The 22,698-nt window shown below is 43.8% G+C and overlaps 1 protein-coding gene across 3 annotated transcripts; it reads right to left on the reverse strand.

Moving 5' to 3' along the window:
- Positions 1-1,125: 1,125 nt before the first annotated feature.
- Positions 1,126-22,366, reverse strand: traf2b (Tnf receptor-associated factor 2b). 3 transcript variants are annotated; one of them, XM_080528997.1, is made up of 12 exons: positions 22,310-22,366; positions 15,283-15,493; positions 12,862-12,940; positions 12,449-12,547; positions 9,033-9,194; positions 8,158-8,232; positions 7,694-7,768; positions 6,304-6,561; positions 5,552-5,677; positions 4,850-5,027; positions 3,623-3,771; positions 1,126-3,221 (listed from the first exon to the last, which is right to left on the reverse strand). In XM_080528997.1, exons 2-12 carry the CDS (start codon positions 15,462-15,464, stop codon positions 3,003-3,005), a joined length of 1,602 nt encoding a protein of 533 aa, XP_080385123.1. In that variant the 5' UTR covers positions 15,465-15,493; positions 22,310-22,366; the 3' UTR covers positions 1,126-3,002. The 3 variants fall into 3 exon arrangements, with proteins under 3 accessions (XP_080385123.1, XP_080385121.1, XP_080385122.1); XM_080528995.1 differs by having other exon boundaries at positions 5,552-5,680; XM_080528996.1 differs by lacking the exon at positions 22,310-22,366 and adding an exon at positions 18,468-18,528 and having other exon boundaries at positions 5,552-5,680.
- Positions 22,367-22,698: the final 332 nt, after the last annotated feature.

The raw sequence follows: 22,698 nt of genomic DNA on the forward strand, positions 1-22,698 counted from the left end.
CACACCGGCAGTTCCGAACGCCGGTTCGCATTCGGAAACCTCCGAACGTTGGCGCTGTCTGGCGAACGATACACTGGTATGAACGCGGGCTCGTTCGCCAGACAGCGCGCGAACCGGCGTTCGGAACTGCCGGTGTGAAAGCCCTAAGGGTGTGATAGAACCAGAGACAATAGAATTGTTATTATTATGACTGCATTGTTTCATACTTGCAGCGAAGGCCTTTGATAACACCCTCTCTTTTAACCAGAGAGAGAGGTAAGGAAAGGGGATTCAAAGTTTATCATTAACATTGAGTGCAACGAGAGGGGGCATCTAGGCAACGGGTCACAGCCATTGAAGGCGACCCCGCAGGCAATTAGGGGTTCAGTGCCTTGCTCAGGGAGCAAGGCTGGGGATTCGAACCGCTGTGAGCTGCCGACTTTGCGATCATAAGACGCCGGCTCTACCGGCTGAGCCACAGCCGCCCCTTTAACCAGAAAGAAGCCTGACTTTATGGCCGAGTCTCAATAGTCTATCCTCTACTTCCCATCTCCTCTGTTCTTCGCTTCCTTCTCAAAACGCTTTGGAGGAGAAGATCAAAGGTTCCTCCCCTCAGATCCTCTTGTCCAATGAGTTTTGAGAAGGAGACGAGGAATAGTAGTGACTATTGGGACGAACCATCTGGTGCTCAACTCATTCATGTTGTCCTGCAGCCTGTCTTTGCTAAGTTTATAAAAATCATAATTGTATTGTGTAAAGTAAACGTGTGTTGTAAAATTCTGTTATGTGTTTTTTTAAAATGTATTGCTCTTATTTTTTTTCATTTGTCTTTTCCTCTGTTATGACTGGCTGGCTATTCGCCAGCAGTTAACTTTGAATAAAATTCTGTTCTGTGGTTTTTCTATCCAGTATTTCTCCAACATAACAAGAATAGAAATAATGAATGGCAGACATGGGAAGGAACCCTGAGATGCAAGCTGCACTATGATGTATGAAACACATGGAATAAAGCCAGTCTGGAGAGGATGATATAGGTCAGACTTTTTATTTTATTTTATTTAACCTTTATTTAACCAGGCAGGGCCAATAAGAACTAATTCTTATTTACATTGGCGGCCTGGCAAAAGACAAAAGCCTCTTGGGGGGTGGGGTGATATATGGGCCTGGGACTGTTGTTATAATCCCAGAAGTAAAGATGGACAGTGTCAAGAATAGTAATTTTGTTAATGCACATGCATTTATATAACACTGAAATGAGTTAATGAATTACATTACTAATTATTGATAAATTAGACTTAGTACAAATACAGCACAATATGGTATGATAGTGTAATACGACACATCATAGTATGATACAATACAGAACATTCAGATAAAAAAGGTCATGACAATGACCAAATTATTAGATTATACAATTATATTATAAGATTAAATAATATCAAAGATTAATATTCCATGGTACATCTTTTAAAAACAACAAACATTTCAATCTATGATGTATTTATTTATTTATTATACCAAATCTCCAATGAAAGACAAAAAAAAACTATAATACGCCTACAACAGTTACACTCACAAACCTTTCCAGGTAAAACCACATATCAAAACATTAAAATCAACAAAGCAAAATGAGATAAAAACAGCAAAGTCAGAAATAACAACAAACAAAATACAGGAGATCAAACCAAGTAAGCCATTGTGTTATCTGCTAGCTAACCCATAAACACACATGCTGAATTCCCCTTCTCTACCCTTCGCTCCTGCAGAAGGGAGCTGTGGTTTACACATACACTTATTTATTTATTCTTTTTTTTTTCTTTTTTTGTTGTTGTTGTTTTTTCATACTAACTACAGTGTCGTAGCTATTAGGGTTAGAATTGTATACCTTTTTCAAACTATTGAGTCAAGCTGCACTTTAATGCCTCCCTTTTCAATCTGCCAGTGGCAGGCGTAGGTAGAAATACTTTGAAAGAGAAGATTCTAATGTGGGGGCAGGTGAATGTGGAAATTTGTAACACTCTGCACGAGGGGTTCTTGACTTTTCAATGGTATCATTGACACGGATGGCTGCAAGCATGAATACAGTCTTCCCCCTACAGACTTCGGGGTGGGTCTTCGTTTACTAACAATAAGAAGCGTGAGGGTGATGATGGCCAGCTACAGTAGCTAGAGACATATAGAAGCTGAGATCTTGTTTATAATCTCAGATAAAACTTAACTCAACTATATCTAAAAACCAGACGTTTGTTCAACAAGGCAAATGTTAGCTTCAGACCACTAACATTGTAAAATCTTCTGTTAATCTCTAATCCTTCACTAGCATCTGCCTTGTTGATTAAATGCTGACATAAAGTGAAGACAGCGCAGAGATCTTGATCTCTGCACCACAACGACTGGCTGGTTATCTAGCACTGAACTCTGAACCACGTCTCAGTTAGTCACAAAAGTGTGTGATGATTAGATGTTCAACGGAGAAGACTAGTCATGACCAGTGGGTGTAGAAGTTCCTGTTTTTTTTACCCGGTTTTCCATGCATTGGATAGTAAGGTTGCACAAGGAGTATTCAGGTCAGTTCAGGCCCCACTTTTAGCCTAGAAGTGTTGGAAAGAGGGGTGTGGAGGCATGCATGACAGAGCCAGTGAGACACGGCTTGGCTCAATAGTCTGAAAAGGGCATTAATTGTGGAGTTTATCTAGTAATAGCTAGAGATGACCGGAAGCCATCTACGTCTAAAGTAGCTGCAAGCAGGGAACAACCAAACCTTTGGCACCTACGCAGACAGTTTGTAGATTATGTACTTCCATGTTTATCATGAATTATCACATGACATTATACCACCAGCCTTATATGCACATGTTTTCTTTTCCATGTACTCTACCCTGTATATAATTATATATATCATTTAAATAATAAAATATGTATATATGAATTATCTATTATTATTATGTTATATTATAGATTTATATAGATGACGAGATAACCATATTCAATATTCAAATCTTAGCTGTAGTAGTTCCACATTACTACAGGCCTGTCAGATCTACAATGGCTTTGATGAAAATGGTGTCATCTCTCAGATAGGAGCTCTTCCCTGCCAGTTTAGCTAATGGGCAGAAGAGGGGGCAGCCACTGGCTATGTTCATCTCACTGTTCGGCTGCTGGAAGGAGGTGGAGCTTACGTCAGGACGGAAGGCGTCGATGATGTGCTCCCTGTTGTTCTGGTCGAGCAGCATCAGGGTCACCTACAGGAAGACGTGGGAGAGGTGGGCAGGGGACAATGAGGGGAGACAGACAGACAGTTGTTGTGATTCATGACGCTTTTTGTTCTTTTTTGTACTTCTTGCAGAACTGAATCTGAGAAAAAATAATCTATAATATTCCACAGAAGACGATGAACAGGACACAGCATCTGTTCTAAAGTGACGATCAACAATGAAACATTTTCTTTGTCCACATTCCATCCAATCCTCGGATGCTGACACTAGATTATTCAGTAAGATGGGAGTCTCAAGGTGGAAACACAGCGGGATGAGAGGGAGAGGGAGAGAGAGAGAGAGAGAGAGAGAGAGAGAGAGAGAGAGAGAGAGAGAGAGAGAGAGAGAGAGAGAGAGAGAGAGAGAGAGAGAGAGAGTGTGTGTCTTACCTTCTGACTGAAGGGCCATTTGAGCAGGGCGTCACACTTGCCCCTCATCACCACGAAGAAGAGAGAAAGGTGCGTCCCTCTCCCGGTCCCGTCCCCGTTCAGGTACAGTCTCAGGCACATTTTATAACCGTACTTACTGGAGTAGAAAGCTGGGATAAGGAGAAGAGCAGACATTAGTCAGGCCCTTACTGCAGGAAGAGCAGATGTTAGTCAGGCCCTTACTGCAGGAAGAGCAGATGTTAGTCAGGCCCTTACTGCAGGAAGAGCAGATGTTAGTCAGGCCCTTACTGCAGGAAGAGCAGATGTTAGTCAGGCCCTTACTGCAGGAAGAGCAGATGTTAGTCAGGCCCATACTGCAGGAAGCGCAGACGTTAGGCAGGCCCTCACTGCAGGAAGGGCAGATGCTAGTGAGGCCCATACTGGTCCAAAGGCCATCCTCTCCTATCATGTACATTTTCAACATTAGTATTTCTTAAACATGTCACTTCTAGTTTTGGACCACACAATGTGAATATACTTAATTGTATGTAAATGACGAGCCCTGACCACTGCCTCTCTCTATAGACTTACAGCAGATGTGCTCTTTACTAAAGCCTTTAAGAGTGTGTGGCATTTGGACTAATACTGCAGAATCTGATGCTGTGATGTACAGTGAGTCACTAAGCGGTGTATGACGTTGACTCATACAAGGAACGCATGTTTGAGTGGAACGACATGAGTGTATGAGTGGAACCAGTGGGGGTGTTTGAAACCCTTCCTCATTTCATTACAATAATATCTTTATATCAGGGGAGGCTGGTGATAGGTTAGCAATCACAGGACAGGCTCATTGTAATGCATGGAATGGAATGAGGAATGGAATGAGGAATGGTAATAATGATGGCCTTCCTCATTCCATTCCAGGCATTACAACGAGTCTGTCCTCCACTGTCTGTCTGTCTACCTTCAGCAGCCTCCCCTGGTGTCGATGACAGACTCCCGGGGAAGGAGATAACTAGTTCCATTCTCTGGCTATGCAAATATAAACTTGCAATTCAAATCCTTTTTAACGTCCAACACTGCAGGACCAGAGATGAAATGAACCCAGGTCTATATACTCTATCTACCTCATGACCCCACACGGTAGTCAAAACACATCATACGTGGATAGTCAAATACTACCCAAATCTAACCCCCGACCCAAACGTAGTCAAACACACACACGGGTCAGAATCACACGTGTCTAACCTGGTGAGAACATGGCAGGTGTTTGTCCGGCCACGGCGTTCTGGCGCCTACGAGTGAAGTCTGCGATCTTCCAGACGAAGACGCCGTCGAAGGTGGAGAACTGGAGCTCCCTCAGGGTCTGCTCCGTCTCCACCAGCTGCAGGTCCCTCATGGTCAGGGTTCTCTCCAGCTGACGCACCTGGACACACCACAGGAGGCCAACCCCAGAAGAGTCAGTCACCGAGTCTGAACAGTTACTGTTACTGTGTAGGCTGGGACCATATATACAGAAACAAATATTTATGCACTCACTGCAATGTAAGTCGCTTTGGATAAAAGCGTCAGCTAAATGGCTTATATTATTCTATATTGTAGGCTTCTGGGGAGGTTTGTGGAGGTAGAAATCGGGAAGACGGGCTCATTGTTACGCATGGCGTGGAATCCGAAATGGTATCAAAACACACATATTTTGTATGTATGTGGAGTATTTGTCTTAAAATTAACATAGGGTATCAATACTATTTTTCTTGTATCATTGATTAAAAGATCATAGCTAATATTGTCAATACATTTCACATATTGCATTTGACCTGGAATGTGTGTAGTGCAGTGCAGCCTCCCCTGGTGTTCTACCTCCACCAGCCTCCCCTGGTGTTCTACCTCCACCAGCCTCCCCTGGTGTCACGCAGGACAGGGGGGTACATATGACTAAGTGCCAGTAACCTTGTTGCTGAGGTTCTCGATCTTGTCCTGGTCCAGGCGGTGCTGACGTGAGAAGGCCTCTAAGGTGACGGAGCTCCTCTCCACCTCTCTGTTCAGGACACACACTATGTCGTTGAGGGTGGACACCTGCTGGAGGACAACACAGGGAGAGGACGTGAACGTGAATCCCATCATCAAACTGTTTGCTATACTACTATCTTTAATATCTTTAAATCAGTGGAGGCTTAATATTAGTGTAAAAGAGCCCATCCTCCGATTTCTACTTCCACCAACCTCCCCTGCTATTTTAACTGGATGGTGGATGGACAACCATATCGTAGCTCCTAACTGATGAACCACACTGGCATCCAGGCTACAAGAGCCTGCATTTCCAACATAGTAAACCCAACCCAACCCAACCCAACCCAACCCATCCCATCCCATCCCAACCTAACCCATGCCAACCTAACCCATCCCAATATAACCTAACCTAACCCAACCCATCCTAACCCAACCCATCTCATCCCAAAGTAACCCATCCCAACCCAACCCAACCTAACATATCCCATCATAACCTAACCCATCCCAATATAACCTAACCTAACCCAACCCATCCTAACCCAACCCATCTCATCCCAAACTAACCCATCCCATCATAACCTAAGCCATCCCAACATAACCTAGCCCATGCCAACCTAACCCAACCCAACATAACCTTACCCATCCCATCCTAACCTTACCCATCCCATCCCATCCAAGGAGGCCTGACCCACCTTATGCTCCAGACCCACGCCTTGTCTGGAAGTGTCTGCTGCTCCTCCAACCTCAGTGGTTGCAGTGCCGGCTGTGGCTCCCTCCTCAGGAGCCCGGTACAGACCCAGGCCAGAGTCCTCCTGCCACTCCCCCAGCCCCAGGCTCTGCCCTGGGGCTGCTGGCCCCAGACGCACCATGGACAGCACCGTGGACATGAGCAGGCGCAGGTGCTCCATGATGCTGGTCTGCTCGTGGTCGCTGTGCTTCCCATTGTCAATCTGTGGCGGTCACAGTAAAGTGAAACACAGAGTATTTTAGAGGATGACTTTGAGATCCACTACAAGTATAGTATAGTTCTTTTGTATATCATTATTGTGTGCATTAAAGACCCACATATCCTAAATGACAAGCTTATATGTTTACTTCCTGGAAAAGTGATTTTTCAAATAAGTTCTCTGATACAAAACGCATTAATCAAATCACTTTTCCAGGAAGAAAATATGAAGAAAACTGCCTCCTAGGTGCAGTACTCTCCTATTTTAAACCAAAACAACAAGCCTCCTCCCTTCCTGGTAGCTAAGTTAAATCATGCATTTACCTCTTTCAAACAGTAGGTGTCTCATTTGAGAGAGTGCCTTCAATGCCAAAGAGTAGACAGGTAAAGAAAACTATCCATTTCTAAGCCCCAAATAGATAACTGATCTGATAATATATAAACACACCAAGAATGACCCATTACAACTGCTGCCCTGTTGTTATGGTTATGGTTTCTGTTAGGTCTGTCTGCACAATGGTCGAATTATAAAGCCATCCAGACATTCAACAAGCAATAGTACTTCACAGTAGATGTATTTTTAGAATGGCTTCAGAATCAGTTGGCACAAAGTATTGTCTGAGGAGTGAATCGGTCTAAGAAGGGGATTTCTCTGCCCACTAGTCTTATCTATCTTTAGGTGTAGAGTCTAGACATTTAAATAGTAAATAAGGCAGCCTAGGCCCACATGGAAATACTGATTATGACAACTCTGTTTGTTGAAAAACAAAACACCCGCATTCAACTGTGGGGGGTTGTCCCAGGACATGTTAAGGTCGTCCCTATTTTGATATCTTTCTATATCTGATCTGATTAGAAACAATGAAGCTAATTAACTGTTCTCATCCGACATCAAGGGTTTGTGTGTGTGTGTGTGTGTGTGTGTGTGTGTGTTTGTGTGAGTGGGTGGATGTGTGTGTGTGTGTGTGAGTGTGTGTGTGTGTGTGTGAGTGGGTGGATGCGTGTGTGTGTGGGTAGTTGGATGTGAATGAGAATGACTCATTTCATGATTAACACTTAAAGCACTTAATGAGTCACATAACACCTAGGTTAGGCTTAGGGTTAGTCATTTGGAGACGTTGATGATGAATACCTACCACAGCTTTACAGCCAACCTCACTGAACAGACATGCACTCTTCGACTTGGGGCAGGACCTGGTGTGGTCAACGAACTGCAGGGGGAGAGAGAGAGAGAGAGAAAAAGGTCAGGGCTCTTGAGATTGATGTGAACAATCCGTAAAATAACCACCATCAAGTCAAAAGTGAAGGTGAAAGCAAATGTCAGTTTGAAAAAGTACCGAACTACTAAGGCCTAGTCAAATGGAAAGTACAACCACCTTTTGTAAATAGAAAGTACAACCTCCACATTCAACCAGCATGTCATGAGTTGACTACTAAATAAGGGCAATAAAACGGACACTGGCCTCTCCCTATCTCAACAAGGCTGTAGACTTGTTGTCAGCAGGAAGGTTTACACCAAGGTTACACCAAGTAAAGGTTAACAGCTAATACTAAGTGTAACTGCGCTCAAAATAGAAAACAGATACAAAGTAGCACAAACCTTTTCTCTTGGGATTTTCTTCTTCCCACAGTCTTTGCATTGCAGAGGAAACTTCTGGCAGATCTCATCATGAGCCTGAAACACATGAGGAGTGGGAGTGGGAGTGGGAGTGGGAGCGAGGTAGTTCGTTAGTAATGGGAAAAATCCCAACATCCCAGAGACTGCATTAGCATCTCATCAGAATTGCATTAGGTCATCCAGGAAATGTACTGCGCATATCATCGCCCTTCGCCCTTGTTGTGTATATATCATACTGTACATATCATATTGATATTCATTGCACATATATTGACTTTTATATTCATTTACATACGCACTGTAATACCGAATACTGTCATACATGTACTGTCTACAATCATGTCTTTTACACTGTCTGGTTAGATGCCAAACTGTGTTTGTCTTAGTACTTCTACTCTGTCAATGACAATCAAGTTACGTTTAGTGATCTAATCTAAAGAAATCATATTGTGGAAAAGCTATAGGAGACCATCTGACAGAATCTTAAGCTCTAACGAATCATGTTTAGTCTGAATACGCTATAGTCTCACATATCAAAGATATTACAGTATATTGGAGGACTACATAATTAAGCCTTAATTTTGTCTGAATGTAATTACAGTAAATCTTCATGACAGATGAATATCCTTGGGCCACAGGGAGGTGTCACCGCTTTTGAAATGGAAGACTGATTTCATTCAAGGACTTATCAGTAAGGACGCCATACTGACCTTACACAAACACAGACACAGACACACACACATATACACACACATATACACACACATAGACACACACACACACACACACACACACACACACGCACACGCACAAGCACACGCACGCGCACACACACGCACACAGACAGGCCGTCTCACCTTGATATCCTTAAAGCAGAAAGAAACCTTGCAGTATTTGCAGTTCAATGTCCTCGCTTCACATTCTCTCTCGCTGTGCCTCTCCTTGTCACTGCGTAGGATGCGGACGTTGCACGCTTCACAGGGGACTCTCTCAAACTCACATTGACCCTCATGTTGTGCCTATAGGAGGGATAACAAAGGGATTACAATCCTATTCATAAGCATCTTTAAAAAATAAATAAATGTGTTTTTATGGCATTTCTGCTTTGTTGGGATAGAGACAGTAGAGACTGACAGGAAGGATGGTGGAAAGAGAGGAGGGATGACATGCAGGACAGGTCGATGGCTGGATTACGTGGCATGCGCCTTAGTGAGCTACACCACCCAGGCACCCCATCATCACAACCATCATCCTTTAATACTGTGCATACAACGCATTCATTTCCTTGTTGAATAGAAGGTCACATCCTTTACTAACACAGATGATGAATGGCTTTGGGAAGATCAATGGCCTTAATTACTATTTGTACTCTGACCCGCCTCCGCCATCAGACCTCTGAAGCTCATCCAGAATGCTGCCGCCCATCTGGTGTTCAATCTCTCCAAATTCTCCCATGTCACCCCTTTCTTTCGCACCCTTCACTGGCTCCCGGTAGCAGCTCGCATCACATTCAAGACCCTGGTGCTCGCCTACCGGGCAGCAGAGGGAACAGCCCCTCCCCTATTTGCAAGCAATGGTCAGCCCCCAATCCCCTGCCCGATCACTCCGCTTTGGCCATCTGGCACCGCCGTCTCTACATGGATAGCTATTGGCTATTGGCTTTTCACTATACTGCCGCCCTGGTGGTGGAACAAGCTTCCCACTGCTGTCAGAACTGCAGAGTCACTACCTATCTTCCGCCGTAGACTGAAGACCCATCTCTTCAGGCTACATCTTTTTTTTTTTTTTTTTTTCAGATTTTATCCTCTTTTCACCCAATTTGGTAGCCAATTTAACCCAACTTGGCATCCAATTATCCCCTGCCTATTGCGAAGGATCCGCCGCCCGACCCCGTGGCCGGCAGTCCCAGAGGAGGCCGCCAGGCAGACTAGGCTGACTGGCTCCTCGAGCCCAGTACCGTTACTCCAGCACCAGACGGGGGCGGTGTTGCGCGACGGATCCTAGTCCAGAAATACTCCTATACCCCCCTCGGAAGCGGCCGGCCAATATGCCGCTTCCCGTGTGCCTCGGCCATATCTGGATCTGGCGAGCCGGGATACGAACCCCGGCCCCGGTGGGCAGCATGCACTAGCGGCCAGTGCTTAGACCGCTACACCACCGCGGGGGCTACATCTTGACTGTCTTAATCCCCACTACCCCCTGTACAGTTTCTCTACTGTAAATAAAACAAAGCAAAAAAAAACAATCCCATCTGGCAACACTGAGTGTAAACTGTAAATGTACTTGAAACAAAGGCTACAATGTCAATAAATGACAGGTTATGAGTGAACTAAGGGAGGGTAAACAATGCCTGACTGCACATCCGCTCCTAAATGACATTCAAAGTACACAATGTCGCCATACGGGTTTAAACCGGTTTACACTAAGCAAACGAGTAAAGGCTCTGTTGTTCCGACAGTTACGGGTCGTTAGATGTTGTAGGATGTAATTCATGATAAGCGTGGGTGCAGCAACAGCAACAGACGCCAGTCTGAGAAAATGTGTTTGTGGTGGGGGTGTAACTAAGCCACAGTACGTATGTGAAACTCCCAACAGAACTGCGCACCAGTATATCAACATAAGCTGAGCTTGAAACATGGCTGCAAGATTTCAAAGATTTAATGGTGTGGCCAGGTTAGGGGAAAAGAAAAAATAGTCGCACAATATTTTGTATTCCATAATCATCCAACATCAAATACTGAAATGACAAAGTTAAGTTCCCATCTATATGTGAATAGCACATTTACTGAGGACGATGTCCATCTATATGTGAATAGCACATTTACTGAGGATGATGTCCCCCAGACAGATGTGTGTCATTTTAAGAAGCAACAGGTGGGAGGGATAAGGGTGGGTGGCGGGGGGTGTGGGGTGTGGGGCGGGGGGCGTGGGCACGGGAGCTGTGGAGCCATTTTCTCCACTTAGTCTCAAGACTGAAGAGGAAGACATCAGAAGCAGGTAAGAGAACATTCATTTCGTTTCGTGGCTAGCTAACCATTAACCACACAGGAAAGGCTCGGTGCACCAGATGACTAGAACCTTCTTTAATAGTCTGGAAAATATTCCCAACACTCAAACTGTAACCAACAGTGACTCTTTTAAATATTTCTTTCCGTGTTCGGAAAAATTCCAGGAGTGGAAAGCAGCGCGGTGCAGCCCTTGCAGCCGCGTGGTCGGTTAGAGACAGTGTTTATTTCTTTCCATTCAACAGTGCATCGCCCATTAGCCTCTATACACACAAGTCATGTATTAAAAATAAAGCTGTTGTGTCATGCATCCGTTTCCCCGACTTCTCCATCACACCACTGTCTACATACAAGAAGAACAGGCGAATGCAAAGGCCACATCGTAAACCGGGTGATCGAAACCCAACAATAACAGAACAGAGGTCGCTTCCCAAGTTAGCCTCGTCAGCTCCATAATCTACTGCTTACCATAACTGGTTTCCCTTCCCTTGTGCTACCAAAATACATTTAGCAAAACACACCAACCAAAACACATTTAGCAAAACACATCTAGCAAAACACACCTACCAAAACACACCTACCAAAACACATCTAGCAAAACACACCTACCAAAATCCCCTTTTTACTGCATACCACTTATCATACATATAATTGAACAGTGTGTGGCAGCATGTTAAGAGCCCCAGCAGAACAACTGCATTATCCTGAAACTATACAACACAAAGAGCTACACAAAAAAGAGGAAACGCTCTACTTCCCCCTGCCCTGTTATACAAGCGTTCCCTTGTGTAACACTCAGGGCGAGACGCTCTGACTTTCCTGTTTTCGGTTCTCTAAAACTGAAACAAACAAAGTGCAATCAGTATGGTAAAAAGAGATGGAACGGAGCCTACAGCGGTATCACTTATGTTCGCATTTTTGCTTTACTGCATTACTGCTCTGTCCTCTCATTGCATATGTTAATAAATGTCAAATGTCGACTCTTGTCCCTTCAGGGTTTCGGTACTTTCCACTCTTCGTTTCGCAGCAGTTGTTTTTTTTGAAATACAGAAGTGGATCCAGGCAGGGACTTTCCAGCCTAGGCCACACCAGAGTCTGCTTTCACTCCACCACATTCTCGTGTTCCTTTGCTATTGGCTCCCTTCCAGAATGCTAGTCATGGGTGACTGGCCAATCAGACGAGACAGAGTCAAAACATGCCGCGAGTGATATGATTTGAATCAACCAATGAGAACATGAGTACATGGTGAATATATCTATAGGCCTACCTCATATTCTTTGATAGAACCTGTCCAAACACAGCCCTCGTGGATACACCTGGCCGGCAGGCTGGCTATCTCCCTTCCTGCTGCATTGTCAGGAAAAGCCTGGGAGGGAGAGAGAACAAAGAGTAGTCACCACACAACTACTTATTTGTGGTGTGCACTGTGCAGACAACAGGGGGGAGGGTTGAACTCTGAGAGAAGTGATTGTAACTTGGTAACACTGGAAATTAAATCTGGCAATGGAAGGGGGATTTTCCTGCATGGTTCAATTGTTCCTTAGACAAGTAGCCTACATCTTTGACTCCTACACAGAAAAAAAAACAATGGCCAGTATTGTTGACATTATTTTCGGGCAACATGACACACAAGAGACACGTCATAAAACCTTCAGGGAATGGACACGGTCCCACACTTACCTCATTGGAGTTGAGAATGGATATTGGCTCCTCGTATATCTCCTCCTGGCGACAGGCTTCACAGGGTTTTGGGCCAGCGCTTATGACAAGGACACAAATAATGGGATTATGGACAGTGAGACATGACTTCAGTGGTGGGCTAGAGGGCTCTTATACTATCGTACACTATTCCATCAGTCTCACCTGATCTACTACTGGCGTCTCTGGTTACCATCAGGGATTAGGGCTGAACTTTGTAAAAAATGATAATGTAAAAATACCATCATGACAAGAGTAGATGGGGGAGGCTGGGGGATGTCAAAATCAGATGACGGGGCTCATTCCATGTAATGCATGGAATGGAATATGGAATGGTATCAAACACGCCTGTTCTGATCTCATTCCATTCCATACATTACAATGAGCCAGTCCTCCGATTTCTACCTCCACCAGCCTCCCCTGCTCTATACTGTAGAGTGTCTAGTATGTTGTACATTTACAGTAGGTCGGATAGAAGAGTACATTGTATTATAGGTAAACACACATCTATTGGGCAAGTCAGAGCAAGAGGTGTAAAAAGTATCTAGTGTGAAGGCTTTGTAATAACAGGTGTTCACTCTATCATTGGGAGGGTTTCTGGGCGAGCAAGGCTTTCAAGGGCTAGAGCAGCAGTATGCAAGGTAACACAAAGATGCAGGCAGACATTGATTAAAAGTCGCATCTACTGAGATCTTGCAATCTGGAGTTAGGATTCCACCCTAAAATGATCTATTGATTTCTTGAGAGAGAATTCAAACAGACTATCTAGTGAAGGAGGAGTCGGAATCACTAGTGGATCATAGAGGGCTGTGTATGGAGATGTATATGTTTACACTCTTGCTTATACTCGAATGAAGATCTTATTTTATGAAAGTGCCTTTGGTTGAGGTCAACGGGTTTATGATTCACTCAAAAACAGAACAACGTTTTACACCCGCCTAGAGACCACGTGTTGCAACTCAAATGTCTTCACTCAACTGTATAGATAAGCCCTGGCCTAACGCCACGTGGCAGCTTTAGACAGTTCTCTTTTTCTGAGAAATGATAAGAAAGAAGAAGTATGTAAAGATTTTGGGGTTTTTCATAGATTATCACATAACGTATTTCAATATAAGTTCCAAAGAACTAGTTCACTTTAAGTACCGGTATGTGACCTGAACTAATAGTGACACATAGCCTAGTTCAACCACACATAGTACATGGATGTCAAACAACCAAGGCATTCAAGGATGCAGGCAAACTCAAATCAAAAGGTTGATTCATTCGGAATCTATTCAATTTTGAATGAATTGTTGAATCTACTGATTTCCTGAGAGAATACAAACAGACTATGCATGTGAAGGGGGAGTCAGAGAACTAGTTGACTGAAGAGGGCCGTACATGGAGGTCATTTACACTCTGAATACCTTTGCTATGAGAGAGTCTTGGGTTGAGGTGGGTGGGATCATCATGACCCAAAACTATACTCTCTACTCCCACCACAAACCAGCAGGCAGAGATATGTAGGCGTATTCAGTTTTCCCGCCACCATGACATGAATTACTTAGCGTTACTAAGGAAACCACTCAAACCCAAAGCTCAGTTCCAAGTATTTGGCCTGAACTATAAATGACCTATAAAAGGAATCTCTCATTTAAACACAATTACATTTGAACCTGATAAAGTTGAGACATACATAGATATGAGACCACTACTAAAAAGAAAAAGATAGAAGAATAATCCCAATGTTAATGAATGAATAAGGCATCTGAGACCATGCTTTATCGTGAAGTCACAGCTGAGGGACTAAAGCGCAGCTTTGTATGTCTCTCAATCACAATTCAAAACCCATCAAAATAGTTGTAATCAGTAATACGTTGACAGTAATTGCAGTAGTAGTGGTAGTGGTAGTAGTACGTTAACGACACAGAAATTAATCAGAATCAGGCATAGCGTGAGAGAGAGACAAAGATTGACACTTGTGACAAGAATTATCTTTGGTATGAATCAGCAGCAGCGGAACAGTTAGCCCCAGGAACGTGATAGTGGTGCAGTGTCTCCAGAGAGAGAGAGAGAGATCGGAGATTGATCAGATCCATCCGAGATTGTTCCAGTGAAGGCTTAATGAAGACTTGCTGATGTTGCGGGACACCCCCCACCAGAGACAGATAGCATCCTGCTGTGACTCAGCTGAGGTAAGTGGAAAGGACAGGTGCTGGTGAGAGTCAAGCTCGCAAAAGCTCGCTACAGCTAGCACAGCTAGCCACAGCAGTACTGGGTGGCTCTGACACTGACTCAATCTGAGCATGCCCAGTACACGGAGGGTGAGAGCGGGTTAAAGAAAGGGATGGGGGAGGGCTTGCAGAGCTGGGAGCTGGGAGCTGGTGAGGAGGAGGAGGGGGCTGAGGAGGAGCGCCAGTCTACCTGGTTATCTGTTTAAAACAGTGGACACAGAACCGATGGCCACAGCCGGCCTGGACAGGCTTCCGCAGGACCTGGCGACACTGCTGACATTGGTACTTAGTTTCCATGGGACAGGACAGGACACTCTGTGGGATCCCGGGTAGGGAGGAGTCCATGGAGGAAGGGAGTGAGATGCGGGCCATTCCTCTCCATTAACTTCTGATGCAGCTTCCTATAAGCAGACAGGAAACATTACTGTGTAAATAAAGATGTGTGGGCGAAATACAATTCCCGCTCTCATTAACTTAGCCACGTCAATGCAGGGGAACCACCACTGCATTACCGTAAACAAATGTGCAGGGGCAGCTGCAGCTAACGCACATGCATGCCCACCCCCCCACCCCACACACACACACACGCAAGTTATGCAAAGAACCTTGAAGATAACAAGTGATTAGCCCTGCTGAATAAGTGCGTATGTCTGGAAGAAAACTTGATTAAGTTTGAAGAAACTTGGAATGTTCCAGGATGTTCTCACACACAAATCCGTGCCAGAGAACATTGTGTAACAGAGAGCTTTCTATTGACAGAACCTTCAATGCAGCCTTGAGCAAGGCTGTATATCTTGTCGGTGCACATTCATTCTAATTCAATGAATGACACAAGCAAGCAGTCACGACAAACTGAAGGCAGGGCAGTTCTCAGTAATCAAGCTAATTCTAGAGAAGACATACTGACTCTGCAGACATACAGAGAAGATTGCAGGCATAGCTTAATCCTTTACGTCACAGAGAGAGAGAGAGAGAGAGAGAGAGAGAGCAGGAAAGAGAGAGAGAGAGGGTGCGTGTCTGTGTGACAGAGAGAGAGCGAGACAGGAGACAGACAGTGTGTGTGTGTGTGTGTGTGTGTGAGAGGAAAACAAAGAGATACTTCCAAGAGAAGGGAAATTACCAGTAGCCTCCAAGTTGTTTGATGTACACATGTACACATGTTGACATTGGAGATATTCCAAAAATCCAAATACTAATAATAGTAATCCCCCCCTCCCCCGACCATTGTGAACAATCTAATTTAGCCTTTGCCCTACTGCTGGTTTGTACACACACCCCTGGTCAATGTGAACAATCATTACCCTTTGCACTACTGCCGTTTACAAATACTACCTTTGCATCATATTTTTGCATACATATTGCACAAACCTCTTTTTGATATACTGTACATAAGCTACCTTAGCTGTACATAGCTCATAACTGTAAACTACAGTACTTGCCATACTGTACCCATCATTGTCATATTTTATATCATCTTTTTATTCTTCCCATGTCAGTGAGCAGGCAACTTTAAACAAAGATGGGAGGCAAAGTGTGGGGGTGGGTGGACCACATACGGCTGACAGGTGCAGAGCAGATGGCAGATAGGTTCACAGTGAGTGTCTCTGGGGGTTTTCAACAGCAACTGGAGAACTGTCCACGGGACAGTTGTGGGTTGCTTAACAACAATGCAACAGCACACACTCATCCAATCTTTTGACCCACATGTGATGTCCACAAGGATGACCACATGGTTTGTAGTCGTATGACACAGCTGATATAAATGTAGGTCATAAACAAAGAACATGTTTGTTTAATGACTGAGCATGACTGAGCGTGACTGGGCAAGAGATTGCAACCTCCTTGGGTAACAAAGGCTATGTACTGTACAGTATTGATCAACTGCACTGCTGTCTACAAGAACGCGTCATGGATAAAACAGTCCGTAAAAGCCAAATGGATATGAGAGATGCTCAAATGATATAACAGGCAACAGCTTGTCGTATTCATCAGTTAAAGTCTGGCATGACAGGCTTGCATCTCTGTGGAAACCATACTAAACGACACTCACGCCGGAAGGCAACAGAGTGAACAGACTCAGTAAGCAAATGCTTGTATCCTGGCGACGGAAGCGTCCCTGGTGATCCAATCTCCCTAAACACAACTGGCACTGGCTGTTGAGCTAGTAAGTGAAGCAAAGTCAAACTGTGAATGTGTGGCAGTCTGCCAATACTGTGCATATACAGTATCAAACTATAGTTGGGGAAAATAAATCCTGTTATAAATACCTGCAAAACCGGATATGGCCGAGGCACACAGGGAGCGGCATATTGAGCGGCCGCTCCCGAGGGCGGTATAGGAATATTTCCGGACAAGGATCCGTCGCGCAACAGCGCCCCCGGGGTGCCGGAATAACGGTGCTGGGCTCGAGGAGCCAGTCAGCTAGTCTGCCTGGCGGCCTCCTCTGGGGCTGCCGGCCACGGGGTCGTGCGGCGGATCCTACGCAATAGGCAGGGGATAATTGGATGCTAGGTTGGGTTCAATTGGATACCAAATTGGGTGAAAAAGGGATAAAATCTGAAAAACAAATTTAAATTAAATAAATAAATACCTGCAAAAGAAAAAAGAAAGTGTAATAACTGTAGATTTTAAATTGTATTCCTCCATGTAAACTCTGGAAACACATGTATACTGTATCTATAAAGTTACTGTAAAAACATAAATTTGCCTAAAACAGGTTGGTAGCTAAACTTACAGATCGAACCAAACCAGCAGTGCAGATACATCAACAGCCAGTAGGTGGCACTACTTTTAGATTATTCTTTTATTTTCAGTATTTAAATGAAAAATATGTTGCTGCTGCTACTGCTGCTGCTGCTGCTGCTGCTGCTACTGCTACCTCTACCGCTGCTACTACTACATGATGGCGTTCACTGCAACTTTTTCGGATTTTCCTTTTGCAGGATTTGCATTTTTCCAACACTGCATTGAACTTCAATTGTAACCAACCCACCAATATGACAGACTAAGACAATGTGGAAGCCTTAGTTTTGAGGGGAGAATGGAAAATCTGAAGAACACTTCCTCTTGCAGAGATTTGGCTCAGACGTTAAACATGCCAATGGTTCATACAAATATGCCAACCGAAAGGGAAGTGAATAGTTGGATGGTGAAGTGATCTGTTTGGGACTGGCTGAAACCGACCTATTGCGACAGTCTACTGTACCACATAACCACTGTTCATGTTCAATTCGTCTCACTAGGATGCTGCGACCCACTGGTGCCGCTCCTGTTCATCAGTCACTTTCTTAAAAGACATGAAATGAATGTATGAGAGCGAAACGAGCTACGCGATTTAGTTGTGTTCATTAAGGGCGTTGAGTGTGTGAAACTTACCGCACACTGTCTCATACTTGGAGCTAGGGAGGGAAGCCTTTAGCTCAGAACTCAGTGACTCAACTGGCTGTTGTCCTGGAGCCCTCCTCTGCTGCCAAAGTGGTGTAGCAGAAGACCACCAGCTGGTTGTGGTTCATGTTATAGTTCCAGTTTTCCTCAGATTCCCCAGCTGCGCTTGCCTTGAAGTCTCCCCATGCTCCTCCTCTGTCCAATCCTGCCTTTGAGTTTTTCCTTTGCTTTCCATAGAAGCCTTCTGACTCTTGGTCTGGGGTTTCCGCCAGAGTCTGCCGCTGCATCTGGGTCTTGAGTCCTCCAGCAAGCTCTTGTCTGGAACTGGTGACACCTTGGCAAGTCATCCATTCCTATGAGAGAGACGGTGTTTAATGCCTTGAGGTGTTCCGGTAAAACCTTGCTTCAAGCCTTCCCAATCTCCTACCCATCTGTTTCTGCACAGTAGTGTCAATCTGCTCCGACCTGGGAACTATCTCCGGCTGGTGCATGGATCCACTGATAAATTACTTGTTTGTTTCTTTGGGATCATTAGAGCATGCAGCTCAAAGCAGTACCAGATAGTTGGCACCAATTGTATTTAGGTAAGTATAAGAGAGTACCCATAGTTCACTGGTTTTATTCTAATGGGAGTAAAGTCAGTTCCTAAGACAGTCCTGCGGACTCCTCTCTGAAGGGAACTACAGCCATTGAGACCAACTCCTGCTGTGGGGATTGATTGAGCCACCTCCTCCAGTTTTGGCTACTGAAAACACATCTCTCGTGGTGCGCTACGAGCCATCTCCTCCTGTGGTAGCCAATGAGCTGCCTCCTTCTGTCCCAGTCTGTGAGCCACATTTCATCAAAATCTGTGACCACCTTCTTCAATCGTGGTCCGTGAGTCACGTCATCCTGTAGAGGTAATGGACTGCACTTATATAGCGCCGTATTCCAAAGCTCTTTACAATGGCCTCTCATTCAACCATTCACACACACCAAAGGTGGCAAGCTACCATGCAATGCGCCAGCCTGATCATTGGGAGCAATTTGGGGTTCTATGTCTTGCCCAAGGACACCTCGACACCTGGACAGGTGGAGACAACGATCGAATCGCCGACCTTGTGATCATTAGACGCCGGCTCTACCTCCTGAGGCACAGCCGCCTCAGAGGTCAGTACTGCCCTGCAGAAGCTAACCGCAGTAACTACACAAACAGTGAAACTGAGAAAAATGGCATTAAAGTTCTTTAAACTGACTTTGACTACGCAGCCAAATGCTATACTGCAATTCTTTATTACCCTTTTCTCTAAAATGGAGCAAGATAAAACGGATATTGAGAAGTCACTCATAATCTTTTTGGTTTGTTACTGCGGTTAGCCTCTGCAGGACAGAGTAAGACAAAACATCTTTATAGTGCACTATAATATAATAATGTTATACTCCCTCAGCTACACCTTCACAGATCAAGAATCCCAAGAATCCTTTGCCTGACCCATGCAGCTCCACAGGGTTGCAAGAGGCTGAACCCAGTGTGCCAGTCAGAGCCCATCACCTCCTTTAATAGTGCAGCCCCGAGTCTCCAGCAGTTCTCTCTGAATCAGAGTTGCCATTAACGTCAGTTGACATGTATCGTCAACGAATACCCTATAAAAAAGCAAGCATTCAGAGGGTTGCCCTCCCTGGTCTGCCTGACAAGCACAACATCCCTCTGAAGTCAACAAGAGAACTAGCTGAATGTGCCAAATGCAAACGCAAGGGAATACAGACTACAGACTTATTATTATTTGACGACCCTCCTCGTTGTAAAACGTTAGAACTTTAATTGCAGCCGTCTAAGACAACGAGTGCTCCTGAGTGACACTTTGTGCTCCAGAAAATCTGATCTCCTGTGCAACCTCTTTGACCTGTGCAACCTCTTTGACCTAGAGCAACCTCTTTGACCTGGCAACTTTCTGTAACCTCTTTGACCTAGCAACTTTCTGTATCTGATCTCCTGTGCAACCTCTTTGACCTGGCAACTTTCTGTATCTGATCTCCTGTGCAACCTCTTTGACCTAGCAACTTTCTGTATCTGATCTCCTGTGCAACCTCTTTGACCTGGCAACTTTCTGTATCTGATCTCCTGTGCAACCTCTTTGACCTGGCAACTTTCTGTAACCTCTTTGACCTGGCAACTTTCTGTAACCTCTTTGACCTAGCAACTTTCTGTAAATTGGATGAGAAAGAAGCAGCTCTTGTGTGTGTAGTATGTTCTAAAAACATATTATTTATTTATCATACCATCTGCCATAATCTGTTCATTGAACATTTCAAAACCTTCATAAAAAGATAATAAATAAATAAATTCCCTAACTGTCCTTAAAAAGAAAATGTATTACACTTGATAGCTCAGGTTTATGAAAACAGAAAATGGGGGGAAATTGGATGAGACTTGGGAGGGATATATCAGTTTCTCTTGATGCCAGAACTAACTGAGGTAGCCTTGTTACCTTGACAGTTTTTTTTAAAAATAAATCTCTTATTTTCCACTGTATGCTGTCTCCCACCCTCTTCCTTACTTTGGAAGTCACAACTTTGATAACAGTGATGATGTGATCACTCTTTACCCTTGCACTACTGCTGTTTACAATACTACCTTTGCACACACCTCTTTGATATAAGCCTCTTTTATACATCTGTACATTACACACTGTACTAAGCTACTTTAACTGTAGCTCATAACTACCTCTAAACGGCACTTGCCATACTGTACCTATCACTATCATTGTCATGTTTTTATAGCACTATTTGCATTCTGATTAGATGCTGAATTGTATGTACTTGTACTCTGCAATGACAATAAAGTCTGGATCTAATCTAATTTCAGTTTTTAATTACAACAATTAAATATATCTAAATGTATAATTATATTAGAATTGTTTTATATATATATATATATATATGTGTGTGTGTGTGTGTGTGTGTGTGTGTGTGTGTGTGTGTGTGTGTGTGTGTGTGTGTGTGTGTGTGTGTGTGTGTGTGTGTGCGTGTGTGTGTGTGTCCAAATCAAATACTACTGTTTTAGATATTGTGTTTTACTGAAATACGAGAGCACTAGAGATTTTTAGATCAGAGAAGTCTCCAATTAAAGTTAATCCAAATTACAAAATCACATGTCCAGAAAAAAACAGAACCAAAGTGTTGATTGAAATGTGTCCTTGTAGATAGACTCATTTCATGGTAAGGAACTCATTCTACAGAGCACATGTCTATGTCTAAAATATGTAGACAGGGAAGGCAATTCATGGCACCCCACATCATTTCCAGAGATAGCCTATACCAGAAATGTTAAAATCGCCCAAGTAACTTATTTATGTAAAAATAATAATAGCATATCAATTTACTACTATCCCAAGTCTTAGCACTGATGCATGCAGAACGTTTATGCATTTCAATTCTAGACGAATTACAGGATTAATATCAGATAACTGCTGCAAATAACACAAAAAAAGGAAAATTGTTTTCGACATTCTGTCCAGCAGCTGCAACGTAAACAAACGAAGTAGCCATGATAAGAAGAAGAAGAAAACAACTAATAGTGATCCATCCAGGGTACAATGTCCACCCAGACCCAGTATTTAGCTAAGTAAAAGAATATATTTCTACTTCCTAATGTAGATTTCTGTTTGTCTAGCAGCTCCAATATGAAACAGTGGTTATATGGCCGCTGCCGTGAAACGCGACTAAATTGCACACACAGCAATGCTACTGCGTCCTATTCGCTTTACCACGGACACACTGAAAGTTGTCCTGAATAATTGTTCTGACTTCGACTTCAACTGAATATAAAGTGTTGCATAAAGTGTTGCACTTACCAGAAATTATCTGCAATGTGCCGTACGGTTTGTCTGGTTGAACTTACATACATCCCCGCCTCCTCTCAGCTCCACCGGAGCCTATAAAAAAACAGCCCCAGATCAGTACAGTTCAGATCAGTACAGTTCAGATCAGCACAGTTCAGATCAGTACAGTTCAGATCACTTCAGATCAGTACAGTTGACACTTTACACTGATATTCACTCTGTAATCATCAGACTATTACAGACTGATAGTTCAGTCTGTAATCAAGTTATTCCGGAATGGAATTATTCCGACTAATTGTATTTAACGTATTGTGAAAGTATCCTAGTTAAGGAGCAGTCAGCCAATTTAATTTAATTTATTTGTTCCTAAAGCCTTTAGGAAAGGTAAGAGATTTAATCTC

Source organism: Nansenia antarctica (assembly GCF_963989245.1).
Source record: "Nansenia antarctica genome assembly, chromosome: 4".
Classification (NCBI taxonomy): Eukaryota; Metazoa; Chordata; class Actinopteri; order Argentiniformes; family Microstomatidae; genus Nansenia; species Nansenia antarctica.

What these genes read in the sequence shown, in the direction of transcription:
- traf2b (XM_080528995.1), bottom strand. Translation starts at nt 15,464, where the DNA reads ATGGCCCGCATCTCACTCCCTTCCTCCATGGACTCCTCCCTACCCGGG. An exon ending in AGAAAATCCCAAGAGAAAAG is followed by an intron (nt 7,769 to 8,157) that starts GTTTGTGCTACT and finishes CTCCCCCTGCAG; the next exon opens with TTCGTTGACCACACCAGGTC. An exon ending in GCGTGGGTCTGGAGCATAAG is followed by an intron (nt 5,681 to 6,303) that starts GTGGGTCAGGCC and finishes GTTGTCCTCCAG; the next exon opens with CAGGTGTCCACCCTCAACGA.